The sequence below is a fragment of the Pan paniscus genome, chromosome 10 (genome assembly GCF_029289425.2).
Source record: "Pan paniscus chromosome 10, NHGRI_mPanPan1-v2.0_pri, whole genome shotgun sequence".
Classification (NCBI taxonomy): Eukaryota; Metazoa; Chordata; class Mammalia; order Primates; family Hominidae; genus Pan; species Pan paniscus.
The window spans coordinates 5,301,032-5,321,394 of NC_073259.2; the positions used below are offsets into that span (position 1 = coordinate 5,301,032).

The 20,363-nt window shown below is 36.2% G+C and overlaps 1 protein-coding gene across 1 annotated transcript; it reads right to left on the minus strand.

Annotated features, from left to right (window-relative positions):
• Positions 1-909: 909 nt before the first annotated feature.
• On the minus strand, positions 910-20,123 carry LOC129393462 (MAM and LDL-receptor class A domain-containing protein 1-like). Its single transcript, XM_055095203.1, has 3 exons — positions 18,888-20,123; positions 10,066-10,163; positions 910-1,002 (listed from the first exon to the last, which is right to left on the minus strand). The coding sequence occupies exons 1-3, from the start codon at positions 19,078-19,080 to the stop codon at positions 910-912; spliced, it is 384 nt and encodes a 127-aa protein (XP_054951178.1). The 5' UTR covers positions 19,081-20,123.
• Between the last annotated feature and the right edge of the window lie 240 nt (positions 20,124-20,363).

The window sequence follows — 20,363 nt, forward strand, 5'->3', positions numbered from 1 at the left end:
TTATATTCTATAGAAAATTGTTTTCATTCGGTTTGCTTTGAGTGAGAATGAAACTCACCAAGAAGATCGTTCAGAGTTTGTCATTAATTGACATATTGAGAAGAAAGTAGAATGTCCTTTCTAGCAGTAAGTAATTTAGAAATATGAGTTGAAACACATGCCATTTCTGTCTTCAGCTGGAAGCTCTCATGGACCCATCAGCATTACTGAAGAGTTTCAGTGAATGCAATTTTTGTTTTCTCTTTAATGTTCTCCTTTTTGGATATAGTAATGGTTTTGCTTTGCAGTGCAAATGGAGACTATCCCTTATTATCTGGGGGCATATTAACTAGTTTGTAGATGGGCAGTGGTTTGGTTAGATTCTGTGATTTGGCTGCAATGGATGTGTGAGGGTTTCTAACCCAGCGCTGCTCCTCCCTCTCCCTTCATCCCCCTGCTGGTGGCTCAGCACCTTGTGTTGCTTTTTCACTCCAATCAGCCTCAATGCTGAGTTCTTTCGAGGCCTCGGTCACATTGAATTCACCCCAGAGAAGCTAAGACTTTTCCTCTTTGCCTCCCCACTTAATCTGCCTATGAGTTGGCTACAGCACACATTTATTTTGGAAACTACAGATGAGTAAAAGAAAAATAAGAAAAAAACATCCCCTCACATTTCACTCTCAAGAAGCCCATGACAGCCCTATAATATCCAATCAGCAATTTAGAAAATTAAGTTTGGAAAGAAATAAGCTTTTTAAAAATGAGTTTAGAGGCAAAACCCAAGCTGCCCTGAACCACTGTGAGGCCTTTAGGCAGCTGATTTCATGATAGGTTTGATTACACAGTGCTGCCCCCAATCTCCCAGAGGGTGTCATGTAATAAACACTCTCGGTGTTGTGTTACCATTCTCAGCTCTGAGCTATTCACATTTCAAAACTCATGCTTTTGCAAGTTTCCATCTAGAGACGTTCTTGTAAAAACTGAGAGATTTGAATGTTGAGACAAATGATACCAAAACTGCACCTGTTGAAAACATGTTTTCAATGATATAAATATTCCATTGACCTGTCTCTGGTAGTTTTTCCTATAATTTGAAATATTCCTGACCTCAGGTGATCTGCCTGCCTCGGCCTCCCAAAATGCTGGGATTACAGGCATGAAACACCATCTCTACTAATAATACAAAAAAATTAGCCGGGTGTGGTAGTGCATGCGTGTAATCCCAGCTATTCGGAAGGCTGAGGTAGAAGAATCGCTTGAACCCAGAAGGCGGGGAGGTTGCAGTGAGCTGAGATCACGCCATTGCACTCCAGCCTGGGCAACAAGAGCGAGACTCCATCTCAAAAAACAAAACAAAACAAAACAACAACAACAAACAACAACAACAACAAATATATATATATATATATATATATATATATATATATATATATATATATATATTCCAAACAACTTCTGTGTTAAATATAATCTTCTCAATTCTCCTTTCCCCCAGATGTGTAACCCAGTCATGGGCAGTACCACTGTTTCCATGGAAGTTTCCAGAATCCTTCTCTCTGGCTTCTTACAAATATGAGAGGTACACGTTGAGACTCAACGTTACAAAATCAAGTATTACTATACAAACTTGATGTTTCAAACAAGAAAAACTTTCCTTAAAAATTATTTTCTTAGGTTAATTTTAAAAACTGTAATTAATACTTTATATCAATTTAGTCTCTGTGGTAGCATTAACAAATAACGGGGAAGCTCACAGGATACTGTTCATCAATAATTGAGCCAAGTAAGACAACATTCTTTGAGGGTAGGGAGGCTTAATCATTTCACTTCCTATTCACCATCAATAATGACACAATCTAAAGGTTTGATGGCTTAACTACATAGTGAAGAGAATAGAGAGGATTATGCCAGGTGCTGATAGCAGTAGCCCTGACATGAAATTGCGTACTGTTATTGATTCAACCAATATTTACTGACCACTTTCTAAGTACCTGGAGCTGTGTGAGGCAAAAATTAATTCCCTCAATGTTGTCTGGATGATTCATTCTGTAAAATATGCCCACAAAACCTCCATTAAAACAAGTTCAGGTACGCTGCAGTCAAATTTTTTTGCTTCTTCTCATTTTCATATAACAGGTCCTAAGGCTGTATGTTTTAAAGAAAAACCCAACATTTAAAGATGAGGTCCCACAAAAGTGGAATACTTCTCTTTAGATTCAGTGACATTTTTTCAGGTTCATTATATTTTAAATTCTTTTTTAAAAATGTTTTCCCATTCATCATTGTGCTTTTATACTGATACATGGACAGATACTAGTGTATATATAGGCAAGCCATGTATTTCACTGTTGGGACCCAATTCCAGTGATGAATGTTGACCAAAAAAAATGTTTTAAATGCTTTTTTTAAAAAATTGTTCATTTTAAAACACCAAGCATCTATTTGGTACACATTTTTATCAATGTCTACTTAATTGTGACCACCTGATTTAAAAATTCTGATTGTTTATTTCATTTCAGATTTTATTACTGTGCTTACCTTAATTCACACCTTGACAGGTAAGTTAGAAACAAAAATAATGGAAATGTTTAATTAAATTCCATGGAAAGAGAGGATTCATGTTTCTCAACTGCGATTACATTTTAGATCCCTGCTGTAACTTTCACTATGTCCCAAGCTTGTAAATATGCAAAACAGAGCTTTAAACCTAGTTGTACAAGAGATGTGCATGTCCCATCAGAATATTGAGCTGTCAAACTGTCACTCAGTACATCACCAGTGTGAAGTTATTTTAATAGTGTATTAAGTATAAATGCCAACGGGATCCATAGTCAATGGGATAAGAGCTCAGAACTTATATTTAATTTACTTTTTTTATAGAATTTGCATTATGCAGACTTAAATTCTTAAGTTATTAAATACCAAGGAATGTTCCATTATCTTTTGAATTTTTGAGGGTGAAATCACTGAACAAAAGTTATTGATACAGCCCACAAATTTTTTTAATTCATTGTTTTTTCTTTTTACTTTTATTTTAGTTTCGGGGTACATGTGAAGATTTGTTACATAGGCAAACACGTGTCACGGGGACTTGTACAGATTATTTCGTCACCCAGGTACTAAGCATTGTACCCAATAGTTATCTTTTCTGCTCCTCTTCCTCCTCCACCCTCCCCCCTAAAGTAGACCCCCGTGTCTGTTGTTTCCTTCTTTGTGTTCATTGTTTTTATTATTTAGCTCCCAACTTGTAAGTGAGAACATGCGGTATTTGGTTTCCTTTTCCTGTGTTAGTTTGCTAAGGATAATGGCCTCCAGCTCCATCCATGTTCCCACAAAAGACATGATCTTGTTCTTTTTTTATGGCTGCATATTCCGCAGTACATATGTACCACTCTTTCTTTATCCAATCTGTCATTGATGGGCATCTAGGTTGATTCCATATCCTTGCTATTGTAAATAGCGCTGCAATGACCATTCACATACATGTGAATGTATCTTTATGATAGAATGATGTCTTTTTTTTTTTTTTTTTTTTTTAGACAGGGTTTCACTCCAGTTGTTCAGGCTGGAGTGCAGTGGCATGATCACGGCTCACTGCAGCCTCAAACTCCTGAGCTCAGGTAATTCTCCCACCTCAGCCTTCTCAGTAATTGGGACTACAGGCTTGCACCACCACACCCAGCTAATTTTTTTTTTAATTTTTAGTAGAGATGAGGGTTTCACCGTGTTACCCAGACTGGTCTTAAACTCCTGGACTCAAGCACTCCACCCACCTCAGCTGCCCAAAGTACTGGGATTACAGACGTGAGCCACTGCACCTGACCTACAGTAGAAAAATTTCTGGTACTGTAGGTATATGTACCCAGTAATGGGATTGCTGGGTGGAATAGTAGCTCTGCTTTTAGCTCTTTGCGGAGTTGCCATACTGCTTTCTGCAATGGTTGAACTAATCTACACTCCTATCAACAGTGTATAAGCATACTTTTTTCTCCACAACCTTGCCGGCATGTTATTTTTTGACATTTTAATAATGGCCATTCTGACTGGTGTGAGATGATATCTCATTGTGGTTTTGATTTGAATTTCTCTAATGATCAATTTTAAGTTATTGATACAAGCTATGACTTCACATAAGTAGTACTCAAGTATGGAAACTCTGTGCCTCTCAACCTGGTACATGCCAGTAGCAGAACACTAAACCTTAAACTCCAAATCATGAAACGTGTCATAAATTCCTCACAGAACTTATTATAGTAATTTGTATTTTCTAAGTATTCAGTTAATTGCATTAAAAAAAGAAGAAAGAAATGAGAAGACTGTCAGTAAATGCTTATAAACATTCAGAAATATATGTAGAGAAAGTAACAGAGAGAGAGAGGAAAGAGAGGAAGAAAGATAATCTACTATATGTCAAAAAAATGTATAAGGCATTACAGGTCCTTAGGGACCTTTGAGTCTTTTGGAGGAAGAGTGGCAAAAGAAAATGAACATTTAATTATAATGAGCATAACTACAAAATTGTGAAAATAGTGTGGCTGTTAAATTTAAATTAATTAAAATTAAAGTGAAAAATTCATTTTCTCAGTTATGGTTTTGTTTTTGTTGTTGTTGTTGTTGTTCTTGAGACAGAGTTTCACTCTGTTGCCCAGGCTGGAGTGCAGTGGCATGATCACGGCTCACTGCAGCCTCCACTTCCTGGGTTCAAGTGATTCTCCTGCCTCAGCCTCCAGAGTAGCTGGGACTACAGGCACGTGCCACCACACCCAGCTAATTTTTGTATTTTTAGTAGCGATGGGGTTTTACCATGTTGGCCAGGATGATCTCGATCTCCTGACCTTGTGATCTGCCTGCCTCAGCCTCCCAAAGTGCTGGGATTACAGGCCAGAGCCACTGCGCCCGGCCTCTCAGTTGTTTTAAATGCTCAATAGCTCTATGTAGCTAGTAGCTACTATACTTAACATAGGGAACATTGTCCATCATCCCAGAATGTTGCATGAAACAGGTCTGCAAAGCATGTAAGTGAAAATTACACCAAACACTCAAATTTTATTTACTACTTGATCATTTTTAAAGGAAATTTTCTTGATGCATGCCTGCTTCATTCAAAACAAGTTAAGTAAAATGTTAATAAAAAGGGCTTGCTTTTATTTTTATTGGGTCTCCACTAAGGCAGATTTTATATATAGTATGACTATTCAAGACTTTGAATCACTGCATTCAAGAGAATTTCATGTGGTTAAAAAAGTTTCCAACAAACAGTTCTTTCTGAATATTGAAGATAAAAATGGAAGCTCCAATTATTTCATTTTTAATTGTATCCTTATGATTTTAAATTATTTCTATTTTTAAAAAATATATATGTATACATTAAATCATATATTTTACTACCAAAGGAAAGAACATCTGGTGATTTACACCAGTTACTGCATATGGATGAGTACCTAAGCTGGAGAGGGGGTGATAGTCTTAGTTCCATTGGCTCTCGTGTCTGTACAGTGCCTCTGGGACCTTGGGCTCTCTGATACTTCAGTCTGGGACACCCAAGATCATGATTCAGAGGTTCAAAATGAATTCTTCCTTATTTTTCTGTTTTCTTTCTTTCTTTTTTTTTAATTTTGATCATCTCCTGTTGAAACCCTCCTCTTCAAATTTTCTGCCAATTTTCTCAACTTCCCTATGGACTTTGTTCTAATTCCTTCTCAATCTCAGAGCTCCTTGGTCAGATCTTCATGGCCATTCCCGATTTTACTCCAAACCCTCAGCCACCTCTGCCTTCTCTGCTTCACATCAGACCCTTTATGCCTTCCTCAGTCTGCTTATTGCCACACTTGCTGCACCTTTATAAGATCTAGAATACGAAGATACAGAAGGACAAGAATAGCCAAAAAAGCAAAATAAATAAATGGGAGAAAAGAAAAAAAAACAAGCTAAGATATCTATAGCTCCTCAAAATTCAGCTGGGAATAAGTATATATTGAAAGAGGGGATCATTCATCACATACATAAACACACAGACACACACACACATCCCTCACCATTACCATAGTGATTTTTATGGCTCCTAGTCAGTTATGCTTTTTCCTGGGCATTCTTTTCCTGAACAAGCTTATGTTGAGGTTTAGAATCTTCAATAAAACAGAATCTGTTTTTCCCGTTTAAATGATTAATCTTTATGTGCTTTGATATACAGATTGGAGAGAGCACCTGCTCGCCCTTTCCTCTGTAGACTATTGCTTCCTCTAGAATCCATCAGCTATTCCAACATTGATCTTTGGATTAAACACAATGACCAGGGAATAGAGCACAACTGCACCATTGCAGGACATGATCCAAAATTACTTTTTTTCTAAATTGTTCTTTGACTCCAGTTCATTGTCCTACTTTGGGGACATTGTAAGACATGGCCTTTTAAAACTCTTTGAGAGAGATTTGTAGAGTGTTATTATTATACTGGACTCACCCTCTTGTAGTTTGCAGCATTTTACACTGAATTGCTGTCAGTATCCCCCACTAAACAACACTTTGTTAGAGCAAGCATGTGTTTAGGTTGTTGTCATTATATTCCCTGCATCGAGGACTGTGATCAACCCACAGTAGATAAGCAATATATATGTGTTGAATCGTAGGTATAATGTTTACTTTGGTAATATAGCAAGCACTCGGGAGAAGTCTCAGAATAACTATTTTCAGTTTTGTTTATTTCTCTTTACTTCCTTGAATCTGAACCACATGTGGCCCTCTCTGCATTGGCAGACTCAAATGTGTAGGCTGGCCCTCATAAACTTTACTTTGGGATCCAACCTATCTCTGGTTTCAACTACCTTTGTCCTGACTTTCTCATTCATATTTGTAAAACAATCTATGAATTATCTTTTACTGAAGGAATATTAATGTACTTGCAAAACAAGTTGGAGAATTAAAAACAAAAGAAAGATCAATAGATGAACATACAAACTAACTTTGAAAGCAAAAGCTTCATATTATCCATCTTCCTGTATTTAATTGTGAAGTCCTAAAAGTAAGAGATTATGTTACTTACACAGTAACTCAAATATGAAAACTCAGAAAATATTAGTACCCACATTAATCCCCTTCATACTTTACATTTCCTAGTTAATTGTAAACAGTAACAGTATTTCAACAGCAGTAAGATAGAATAGCTTTGGGCTCCCTCGTGTTCTGTTTGTCCTATCTTGTATTTCAAAGAAAAATGCCAATTTTCCACTAGTGGCTGAAAGGACTTTTGAAGCATAAATTAAAGTCCGCATCTTGAACAATGATTAGCTGCAAGAACAATTGTCCATGCTGATGGCATGTGCTGGCCACATATAAAGTACAAGGTAATCCATGCAAAATGGCCCTAAAATCGTGCTGTTAGAAATGGCAACTCACGAGAAAGCTCAAGTTGCTTTAAATTCCTTTCAAAAAAAGAAAAAATTCTTAACTGTATTAGTCTGCTAGGATTATGTAGGAAAAAAAAAACGATATAATTTCAGAAAATGAAGGCTTTAATCATATCAAAGTACCCCACACTGGTTATCTCACTGCTTGACTCTACTACCTTATAATGAAGAACATTGGTTCCATGAAAGCACTATTATTAATACGTTCCAATTCAGAGGATTGGCTAGATTTTCCAGTTACCCAAGAAGGTAAGAATTTGTTTTGTTTGCTTATTCTGTAACTTTTATGTAAGAAAATATCGACCGGGTGCGGTGGCTCACGCCTGTAATCCCAGCACTTTGGGAGGCCAAGGCGGGTGAATCACGAGGTCAGGAGATCGAGACCATCCTGGCTAACATGGTGAAACCCCGACTCTACTAAAAATACAAAAAATTAGCCAGGAGTGGTGGTGGGCACCTGTAGTCCCAGCTACTCAGGAGGCTGAGGCAGGAGATTGCAGTGAGCCCAGATTGCGCCACTGCACTCCAGCCTGGGCGACAGAGTGAGACTCTGTCTCAGGAAAAAAAAAAAGAAGAAGAAAGATAGAAAAAGAAAATATCACATATTGCCACAAACTTATTTAAAAAATTCATATTATAGTCTTAGAAAAATCCTGAGAACCTTAGCTATGTGTATCTCAGACTATCAATAACATTCTCCTACAGTCTACTCCTACTTCCTAAACTGGAAAGCATTACCAAGTAACTCGAATATCCTTCCTGCTAACTCAAAGACTCCTAAAATTCAAGCACATAGAGAAAAGCGTGAAAAACAAATATCTATTCTGGCAGTCTGCAGTGGCGCCTTGAAACAGTCTCAGTTTTTCAAAAACCAAGGCAAACCATTAAGTCAGTATCCATAGCCTTTAGAGATCGAAGCCTTGGTTTTGAGATAAACTACCAAGCACCCAAAATGTCCATGACAGCATTTTCACTGAGACCCCACCTAAATAACACCCCAACCCCAACTAAGTTACCAATTTAAGCAAAAATTAAGTGTCCTCAAGTGGAAACAATGATAAACTGAAACTCAATCCCAGTGACCACAAACCAATGGCTATCGGGAAGCATACAATGATGGGAAAGGTAGATTACATTTTAAAATCATATACATGCATATGATTTCTCAGTGACTCTAGGTGAGTCATAGGAATTTCTAATACACTCTTAATATCTTCACATTTCTGTAAAGCAGGCAGAATTAACACATCATATTCCTTTACATTCAATTTTTTCTATATATCTAACATTTGTGATCTCATCACTTTAATGTATGACCTTGAATTAAATCTAAGTTAGCTTGTACTTTCAAAGAAGAAGTGCTTCTGGAGTTTCCCCTCAAAAAAAAAAAAAACACTCTATATCTATCTTTCTCTTTTTCTGTCTATCTTATAGGATTTAATTAAAATAAAGAGGTGGGAATGGGTAAAAGGCATTTGGATAAAATGGAAATGGAGACCAGGCATTTGCTTTAATTCTTATTCTCACAAAGAAATGGGAAGAAAAAAAAAACAAAAGAATGGAAAAGAAAGTATCTTTAGGACTTTAAAAGAAAGTATCTATGGACACCACTATTAAGAACTCAGGGCTCTCCCACTTAGACTTATACCAAACTGAAAGTATAATTAGGTTTATACCTCGGAATAATATGTCATTTATCACCAGGAATGCCCAAGTAAACTGCTCTAACACTACACTTACAGGCAATGAATTTACTGTGTGGCACTATTGATCTCTTCATTATTTTCTGATAAGTAAAGACGAAAAAATTAGCTGAAATCCCAAGGGCCGAGAGGCATGTTGGAGCTCTCAAAAGGACTGAAAATAAGACAAGCTGAATACAGACCTCTGATTTAGGTGTTACTTTTATGGAAAGCAAAGGAATTATGTTTACTGAATTAACATTATATTTGGTACATATATACCAATGTTTGGTACAAACATTGTTTACCTACTATGTACCAAATATTTTGCCAGGTGCTTTATTTAATCACATTTTAATCCTTGACATTATTCCATATAATCGTGTATGCTTCCAATGTAAACGCTGACATTTAATCCATACAATCATGTATGTTTCTGGTGTAGACACTGAGTCTCAAAAGGAATATACAATTTGTCTGAGCCACAGTTAGAAAGTGGCAAAAGAGACTTGAACCAAGTCTAACTAGTCCATCCTCTCTAATATGCTGCTGAAATAAAATGGGTATTTCACTCCTTAGTTTGTGTTTGCCTGGCACCAGAGGACTCATTTAAAAAACTCAAATTTCAGTAAATATAATCATTTCCATTTGTTTTTCTTTCAACAAACACTTATTTAACTGACTTTATTTTTCTCAATGTACATTGTTGGCCAAAAATTTTGGCAACGCGTATCCACAGCTTTAGATTATTGAAATGACTGTGTGAAAAGAATATAAAATAACAGAAAGCTTTAATAGCCCTCAAAAGAATGGTGCCAGTTATGTGTTACAAATGGTCTTCTAGAAGGACATAGCATTTTGTGTTGAAATAGCGCGTGTAAATCTCTTAATTCATTATTAAAGTGCTAGTAAAACATGGCGGGCATTTACTAGCAGAGTAACCCAAGCTCAGCGATTTACAACCACAGAATGGCCAGTGGAAATTCAGAACAGTTGATTACCTGACATGGGGTAGAGGCAGTGAGCAATTTTGTAAGAACAGGACTTCCAAGCTTGGCCACCCCGGGGGAGCGCTGTGCCTCCAAATAAATAAACGATCCTGCAAAAACAAAGGGAAAGTCATACGGATGCAAGTTCTCTTACACACTTAGCTGTTCCTTGCTCCACAATCTTATCCTTGCACATGCTAAACTATCAATTAGATAAAGAAAAGTACATTTTTTACATATTTACTATTATGGTTTGTAGATAACAAATAGCATTTATACCGGTATAACATTAAATACCTAAAATAACATTTAATCAATTAAAACAAGCTCTTGATCCAAATCACCTAAACAAACATTTCTGTTGGCTTCATTTATGTCATAGAGTTTGACATCAAATTAAATGAAGCTTCTAAGCTGACAATTAGATATTCAACACGCCCTTATGAAATACCCACAAGAGCTTTATTTTTTAGTTTCTTCACAAAGTACCGAAGGATATGAGCTTATGGAATGAATTTTAGTTTCTCCCGGGTCTTACGTGTTTGACATTGTTGTCTGTGCTAGAGGGGATCAAAGCTTAATTAAAGATCTAATCTGAACATTAACAAAATCACCACTTTTAGATTTTAACTACGACGGATGTGCTCATGGCAAATGTGCAGGGGATAACATCTCTCAGCAGCTTAAAAGATCACAGGTTCAGAGCTGCTGTCTGGGGTAGTTTCATTGAATTTTGAAGACTTACAAGGAAGGCTATACCCAACAATGTCAAGGTCTGATACTGCCCTTTGATAATCACAGTGATAGGCAATTTGGAAAACCAACTATTTTCATTGGAAAATACCGTATTCAGAGAGTGATTTTCCTAGATACAAGTCAATGCCGACTGCACACAAAGGAAAGGATTTAGAATTAGAATGTATTATTTTATAGACTCCATCACATGTTTAACCAAACAACCAAGGATGTGAGTCAGCAGTGTCATCTTTGAGTGGGAAAAATAGAACCCAGTTTATATTGTTTTTAAATCTCAAAACCTACTTGGAAAGATAAAGTTTACTGTCCCCAAATTCCAAATTACAGGTAATGGAAACAGTGCATGCGAGCAAGTTCATTAAATTCTCTATGCTTCACCTAAAAAGGAAAAGAATGGGAAAAGTTGATTTTGAAAAATTCTTCCACCTAAAAATGCTCAGGTTTAGGTAAAATTCAAATGAATATTTTTAAAAAGATGATCAAAATTCTAAAAACAAATGAACCGATATTCAAAGACCTTACTCCTCCAGTCATTCAAAAGAATATACACAATTTCAAACAAGCTGGTTAATGAAGGTGAGAACATGTACACATTAAGACGCCAAAATCTAAATGAAGCAAAAGGCCTGAATAAATCGTTTAAACAACAAAAGTAACTGAAAAAGTAATGAAAAGAAAATCTAGAGAGAAATGTATGGTCCGACATCTGAGTTAAATTTAATTTTCTTTTCTTTTTTTTTTTTTTTTTTCCTGAGACAGTGTCTGGCTCTGTCACCTAGGTTAGAGTGCAATAGCATGATTGTGGCTCACTGCTGCCTGGAACTCCTGGGTTCAAACAATCCTCCAGCTTCAGCCTCCCACTGGGTGTACAGGAGCACACTACCACATATATTTTAAATTTTTTTGTAGGGGCAGAGTCTCAAACTCCTGGCCTCAAGCAATCCTCCTGCCTTGGGCCTTCAAAGTGCTGGGATTTCAGGCATGAGCCACTGCATCTGGCTCCCTATTTAATTTTTAAAAAACAAATATTTGCAACATTATTCGAGAAACCTCAGATCTTAGAAAAATATGGAGAGCTCCCTGATTCATATTAGGTTGCCAGAATATCTTTAATTTTTAATAAAATGGATGAAAATAGGACAACATTTAAAACTCTAGAGAGCAATCTCACTTGTGAGCATAGGAACAAATATTCTAATTAAAATGATGTCGAATAAATTTGAAATTGTTATCCAAAAATAGTGTGTCTTGATTAATCTGAGCCTTCCAAGAATGTAGGTTTGGTTTAATTTAGGAGCTCGGTCTCCATATTCAGTTACAACAACAAATGAAAGTGTCAAGTCATAGAATCCTATCTAAATGTTGAAAAGACTATGAAAAACCAGTGAACAATTTCAAGTCACAAATCTTAATAAAATAAAAGGAAATAATTAAATAAAGACTAGTGAACAATCTCAAAATAAATAGCATTCTAAATGGCAAATGATAAAACAATATTAATTAAAATGGGAAATGACATATTTCTGTCACAACTATCAATTAGAGATAATATTAGGCAATATTTATAATCTTAGACTAATATTATCTTAAAGGTCTGGTGAGTGTAGAAGTTAAGGAAATAAAATATCTAGTAGACATTATAGAAAAAGAGAAGTAAATTTCCCATGTTTTACCAATAATATAATTGTAAAAATAGAAAGCCAAAGTATTCCATTTTTTATAATTACAGTATCATTTAGAAAATTTGGTAAGCTAAATGGAAACAGATATATTACACAATTACTTATCTTATCTTAGCAGTAAGTTTCCAGATACATAAACAGCAAGAAATGTCCAACTCCTGATAGCAAAATTAATTTTTTTAATGTAGGAATAAATTTAACAGAAAAGGGACACGATTTATATGAAGAACATTATAAACTTTGTGAAAGACTACAAACTCTCTGGTTAGATGAAAAGAGATAACATGTTTCTAGATGGAAAGATAATAGAATTAAAATATGAAGTTACTGACCATTGATTTGGAAGTTTAATGCTATCCTATGATAATTTTAACCAAATATTTATAAAGTTGACAATATTGCGTTAAAATTAATATGTGCAGGTAAGGGGTATAGAGAGTCTAAACTCTGACCACAGGCCCAGGGACTTCTAGGAACATGTCCCTTGATTTATCTTCCTATCAGCCTGCTCTAAACAATGAGCCAAGTTACAGAAATGTGGAATTTACCAGTTTTATTCCTGGTCATGGCAAGTTTACTTCTGGTAATCAGAATTGTTTATTGTAAAACTCTTACACACCCACATACTCCAGAGTGGCTATGTGACCAGCACAATATAAAAATTAAAGGACAGAGAGAAGAGTCTCCCTGGGTTAAAGTGTTCACATCTGGCTCGACCTCACCTTCTGCAAAACAGGTACCTTGTTAATGCACTGGCCTAGAAGTAACACCTTACATGTCTTAAGAACGTTAGGGGCCAGTCTCTATAACTTTCACAAATGCAAAAGTTATAAACAAGCATTACCATGTAGAATAAAGAGATGAATAATAAATAAAATTACTCCAATTAGGTTTGGTTCAGGAGTGCAAGAGGGGTTTAATATTTAAAAAATCAATTTACCTTGTAGACAAAAAAGATAATCTGACAATCATATCATAATAGATGCTGAAAAATACTGAAAACTTTTAACATACATTCAATTTCTTAATTTTTTTAAAAAGCACACTCTTGAATAGAAGGGAACATTTTTATCTGATAAAGAATACAATTTTTCAGTAAGCATGGCACTTAAGGTTCAACTATTGACAGCTTTTCCTCTGAGAGAGAAATAAGACAAGTCTAGCAGCTACCACCAGTTCTATTCAACACATTCTAGAAATTCTGTCCAGTACATAAAACAACAAAAGGAAGATAGAACTGTTAATATTTAGAAAAAAGGAAATAAAATTGCCATTATTTGGAGACAAAATAATTGTGATCCTAGAAAATAAAATATATATGTATAAGTTCCTAGCTATGATAAATAAAATTAGCAAGGCCACTGGATACAAGGTCAATATTTTCTATAAAAATGCATTTCTATATGTCAGCAATAATCAAAATCAGAATTTCTTTAAAAGTAACACAAAAACCTAGGAAAATACTAGCAAAAGATTTTCAAAATCTCTACCCCGAAAGCTGTAAAATATTTCTTAGTAAAATTAAAGAACCCAAATAAATTGAGACATTGGAAACATTTGAAAAAAATATTTTTCAGTGAAATGCAAATAAATATTACATATGAGAAATCATTGTACACCCATTAATTGGAAATTTTTATAGAGAATTATAATGCCTCTTGCTGGTAGGAAAATAGGAAAAAGTAGTCCCATTTTGTCACTAAAAATTGAAGTACTAAAGTTTTAGGGTAAATGAATCTATAAATGTTTATTGAAAATATAAATACATATCTTGCTTAAAAAATATAGAAGTCTCACTCCTAGTTATTATCTATTGCATAAAATCGAAAGTATCCTACAGGAGGAAATGTGTACAAGAATAAATTTGAAACATCGTCATGATATTGATGTCACTGGATAGGGGAATAGCTAGATACATTATGGTATATCCAAATCAAATAAATTTAGCTAAATAAACAAACATGAATCCAGTATCACAGAGTGGATTTTATCTTCTGTCTTAAACGAGCAAAAGAAAAATATTAGAAAAAAAGCATATTTAGCATGGACTGTCAAATATAGGACAATGGGAATGTAAGATAGTGATAGATCACAGGATAGTGATCTCTGAGAGAGGGGAAACAAATGAGTTAAGTCCTGTAATTCCCACAGCTTACTGCCTAGACAGAGTTTCCCGGTGCCTGTGCAGAGGGGAAACACAGGAGTGTGGTAGTCTCCTCAAGTTGAAACAGATAGAGTCGGTGCTTTGGGGAGACCCACATGGATAGAATTCATAAGACAGAGTGCCAGCTGCCCCTTTCAGGTACTGGAGCCTTGAAAAGACAGCAAGCTCCCGAGATCTGCAGACAGTCCCCCCTAAATTGCCATGTAAGGACCAATCGTGTGCATGGATTGGAGAAAACTACCTGAGTCTGGGGGTGAAAACACCTGAAATGAATAGCTGGAACATTTCCCGAAGGTCACAGAAAGTCAGGAATGGTAGAGTTCTCTCACCAACCAGAGTGCAAAAAAAAGCAAAAACAAAAACAAAAACAGACATAGGCATTGGATAGAGAACTCAAACCAAATAAACACTTATGTCCAGACAAAAACACGTATGCAAATTTAATGGTGTTTTTACTCATATTTGACAATATTTGGAAACAATCTAAGGGTCCTTCAGCTGGTTAGTGGATAAATGAAGTGTGGCTCATCCACACAATGGACCCAACTATTCAGCAGTGAAAAAGGAAGGAATTGTGGCTGAAGCCAGCGACATGGATGAGTCTCGAGTCCTTTATGCTAATTGAAAGAAGGCAGAATCAAAATGCTACATATGATATGATTCCATTTTCAAGACATTCTGGAACAGGCATACACTAGGGCTAGAAATCAGATCATTGGTGTCAGTGGTGGGAGGTGGGAGAATTATTGAGTACATAATGGCACAGAACAATGTGTTGGGCAGGAATAGAATTATTTTATATCTTCATTTTTGTGATGGTTACACAATTGTGTATGTATGTCAGAACTCAGTGAACTGTACACTAAAATGGTTGAATTTTACATTTAACCAATACTTTATCATAAAAAATGAAAAAAAATAGATAGTATTTGATGACTTGGAGCAACTGCCATAAGCTATCTTTAGTAAGAAGATAGGGACAATAGTTACAAGATAATATATTTCTTAAAAAACAAACAATCACAGAAACACATATAATTTTGAATATGTATGTATCTACTATATATATATCTGTGTGTGACTATATGAACATAGATAAAAGTGGAACATAATTAACATGAGTTGCCTATTTCGATGGAAATTTAACAGAGTAGGAATAGGAAGGTAGAAACGAAGCAAAAAAGGCAGGAAGGAAATTCGAGGCTTAATTACACACATACACACAAAAACTACATAATATCAACATATCCAGCCTGGTCAACACGGTGAAACCTCTGGCTCTACTAAAAATACAAAAACAAAAAACCAGCTGGGCGTGGTGGTGTGCACCTGTAGTCCCAGCTACTTGGGAGGAAAAGGCAGGAGAATTGCTTGAACCTGGGAGGTGGAGTTTGCAGTGAGCATGGATCACACCACTGCACTCCAGCCTGAGCAACTAAGTGAGACTCTGTCTCAGCTAGTTAGATAGATAGATAGATAGATAGATAGATAGATAGATAGATAGATAGATAGACAGACAGACAGATAGACAGATTTAAAAACTGCAATCTATATGTTTAAGGCTGTAAGAACAAAATGAACTAGAACTCCACTTTCTTAGATATCGGAACTATTAGGCTGCCTCTGACTCTACCAGAAATTTCCATTTCACTTTCCTTTCCCTTCCTGGTCCTTTTTCATTTTTTTTTAATTCTCCTCCTCACTTGCAATTTAAAACCACTACTGATTCTCTTTAAGGTTTGATCATGGCAATCATGGGTAAAGAGATGTTGACTCCGTGATCCAGATATATATATTTTTTTTTTAATTGGCCCTTTCTAAAATGAGAAAGACTGCGTTTTTGTCCCTCACACTCTGGGTGAGACCAGCTGCCCCTAGTTTTATCAGTCACATTGTTATCTTTCACTATTCTTCAACTCACTGGAAAAGAATGAGTCTTTCAACATCTAACACAGGGGCTCTATTAGAATCTTTTTAATGCAAATCATAGTTATGTAGTAATTATAAGATGGCAAAAGACTAAAGGTGAATTACAAACATATTTTCTAATTGTCTTATCTGGTGTTTTTCCTAGTCTTCTTATTAGAATGGACAACAAATATCTATTAATGTTTATGGAGCTCTTACTACATGGAAAAACCTTCACAGGTGTTATTTCATTTAATCCTCATGACAACTCCACAGGGAAGCTACTTTTCTTTTCTCTATTTTCTATCTAATAAAACTGAAGCACCCTAATATTTAGACATGGGTGCAGTGTCAACATCGTGTCGGAACCCTGGGCAGCCCGTGCTCTTCCCTAACTGGTTAGGGTATGCTCACATCAGACCACCATGACACACTGCCCGCACAGCTTCCCTTTGAGAATCACTGCCTTGGCTTAGGCCTTCATCATCTCTCACTGATATTTCTTCAGCACATCCATGTTTTTTTGACTCCAGCCTTTCACCCTCTCCATTCTCCTCATCTCAGACAGAACAGCCCTTTAGAGCAAATTTGATTGGTCACATGCTTTAACATGACTACCTGGGTCACCATCATCCTGCAGACACATTTCCAATTCCTCAGCACTCTCTAGAGTCCCCTTCCTTCCTCTCCTGTTTCATCAGTTCTCTTCTCCCTGTCCAATCACACACGTCTTTCATCCCTAACTACTCCCATCTTTCTGCCTTCTTTGGGGATTCTTCCCTCCAATTAGGACATGATCCCTCCCACCTCTCTTTGGTTCTGTCTTCTCTCAGTAATTCCTTACTTCTGGCTTCCTGACTACTTTTCATTTCCCTTCAGTGCTCAGTTCAGGAGTCATCTCCTTCAACAAGGCATCTCGAATCCATCTGAATCACCTTCCATCCCTCTTAAAGCATCCTTCATAACCGATTGCAATTCCTTGCTTATCTACTTAAGCTACCAGACTGAGACCACCTCAAAGGCAGGGATCGTGGCATCCATCTTTGTGCATCCAGGTATCGTCTATGCTATGTATTTAATAATTGGCTTGAACAGAGAAAAAGAAGTAAAATATTATATGAGTTTAGAGAAAATGTGTTGTTAATACATAGTTCCAATGATTTATAGTCCCCTTTCTATTTTAAACTTTAAACTTAACTTTGTCTGCTACAAAATGTTAAAGAAATGAGTCATGGCACAAAAGCAAAATTAAGAACTTACCACACTGTTAAACAATTAACTAGGTTTATGGCTGTAGCCAACAGATGGATGGTTGAATTTTCCCAACCCATCCCCTAGCACCCTCACCCACTACCACCAACCCCAATTTCCAATGGCTGTAATTAAAAATATGATCAATACTTATTTTTGGTATAATTCTTTGGAAGTCTGAAAGAAGAAACAAATAGGATAATGTTCAATGAGGTTGAAAGATGATCTATAGTACAAGTACAGTTGTGCTATTGTAAGGTTTGCCAGGTGTGGTGGCTCCCTCTTGTAATCCCAGCACTTTTGGGAGGCTGAGGTGAGAGGATTGCTTGAGGCCAGGAGTTTGAGATCAACCTGGGCAACATGGCGAGACACTCTTTACTTAAAACATATACATTTAAAAAGTAAAGTTAACACGATGCTAACGTATATCGGGAATGACATCCGATGATAAATGTGAACAAAACAAAAGAGAAAAGAGAACAAACCCTTTCTGTTTTATTGGAGTTTCACAGACACTTATTGGAATACCACAGGTAGTTATGGTTCCTCTATTTTAAGATGATATGTAAACACTAGAATGATGGTTAAAAATATATATGTGGAAGAATAAGACTGTTTATTATAAAGAAGCCCGAAGACTGATTAAATTGCATTCAAGTATTTGTAAATTTATTTCACAGATAGTGCTAAATGTCTGTTCTCAGTTCCCAGAAACAAGATTAGACTATTTTTCTTCCTGTTTTGAAAAAATTGGATTGCTCTAAAAAGAAGGCAAGCCTACTGTACTTGATTCTGGGCAACTTGAGAAAATGATCAGAAAACTTTTCCACCTCTTTATGCCTTTAACCCAACTTATAAAAATTGCAACAACAAACATGTTGGTGATTAAAACAATGCTCCTTTCAGGGAACTCAATTACCCGCCAATTATTAACTTGGTCAGGAGGTTTTAAAGCAAGACAAACCAGAGTTCCATGTATACAGTCTACAGAATAGAAATGAAAATACACAGTATCATCATTCCACAACATGCAAGAAAGAAAACTATTTTTTTTAAAGAGGAAAATGTCCTACCATGATTTATGTTTGCTGTGTGATCAGCTGCAGGAAAGTGGTGCTCTCCATTATTCAATCCTTTCATCAGCTTCCAGTGTGAATCTTCTGTGAGAAATGGCTCCCAACCGCAGAAACCCGACTCAAAGTCACAGGCGAGATGCTTTGCTGTTACACGTAGAAGAGAAAACAGGTGAGGAGAAATGAAGAGCATGCAGGCAAACACTGCTCTACGCTAGCTAATCATCTTAGGAGGCCTGCAAAATTATTCTGCTTGGTAGTGAATATTCTCTAATGATCGGAATAGCTTTCCTTTATCTAGTCACACACAATATCTCAGGTGCTGTGTGAGGCATGACCCTTCCACATGCTTCCATCTGTAAGTCTGGTACATTTCATTCTGGTTGGCCATCTCCATTTTATTTAATGATGTAAGGTGGAACTCCAAAGCTTTTCAGGGAGTAACTAATTTGCTTGCCCAGTATAAACCTGCTGAGATGGTAGTTTAAATGAAAAAATTCCACTGGGAAGGGGGAAAGTTTAAATTAATTCTGGACACACAAATAACTTGAGGTCAGCATCTCAGTATGCTTTTTATTATTCTATCCTAACACTTTCTCAAAAAAAAAAATACCTAGCCATTTTGGAATTGCAGGTAAATTAGATATTCGGAACTGAGCTGGTGTTATCTTTTGTCTTTTTTTTTTTTTTTTTTTTTTAAGGCAGAGTCTCGCTCTGAGGCCCAGGCTGGAGTGCAGTGGTGCAATCTTGGCTCACTGCAAGCTCCACCTCCCGGTTTCACGCCATTCTCCTGCCTCAGCTTCCCGAGTAGCTGGGACTACAGGCGCCCACCACAACGCCCGGCTAATTTTTTATATTTTTAGTAGAGATGGGGTTTCACTGTGTTAACAAGGATGGTCTCGATCTCCTGACCTCGTGATCCACCTGCCTCAGCCTCCCAAAATGCTGGGATTACAGGCGTGAGCCACCGCACCCGGCCCAACATTTTTTTTTTACATGAAAGACATCTGGAGACAATATCACAGTAAAAATTAATGCATCATACAAGATCCTTGGTTTAAATTTCTTTCATTTGACTATTATACCAACGTCCCCTGTGAAGGTACACAATTCATATTAGCATTTAAAATTGTTTTTAAAGTCCTATAATTTAAAAAACCCCTTTTTCATGGAATTTCCTGAACTATTTTGATTTGAAGATATATCTATCATGCCAACTTTTTTGGAACACAGTGAAGTAGATTCTATATATATATTTTTTTTTCTATATGAGTTATTGAAATTTTATATATAAATCCAAATGTGTATTTTATTGTGGTAAAATATACATGACATAAATGTAACATTTTAACAATTTTTAATGTAAGCTTCTATGGTATTAGGTACATTCCCATTGTTGTACAACCATTACCACCATCCATCTCCAGAAATTTTTCATTCGCAAACTGAATCTTCACCCCCATTAAGCAATAATTT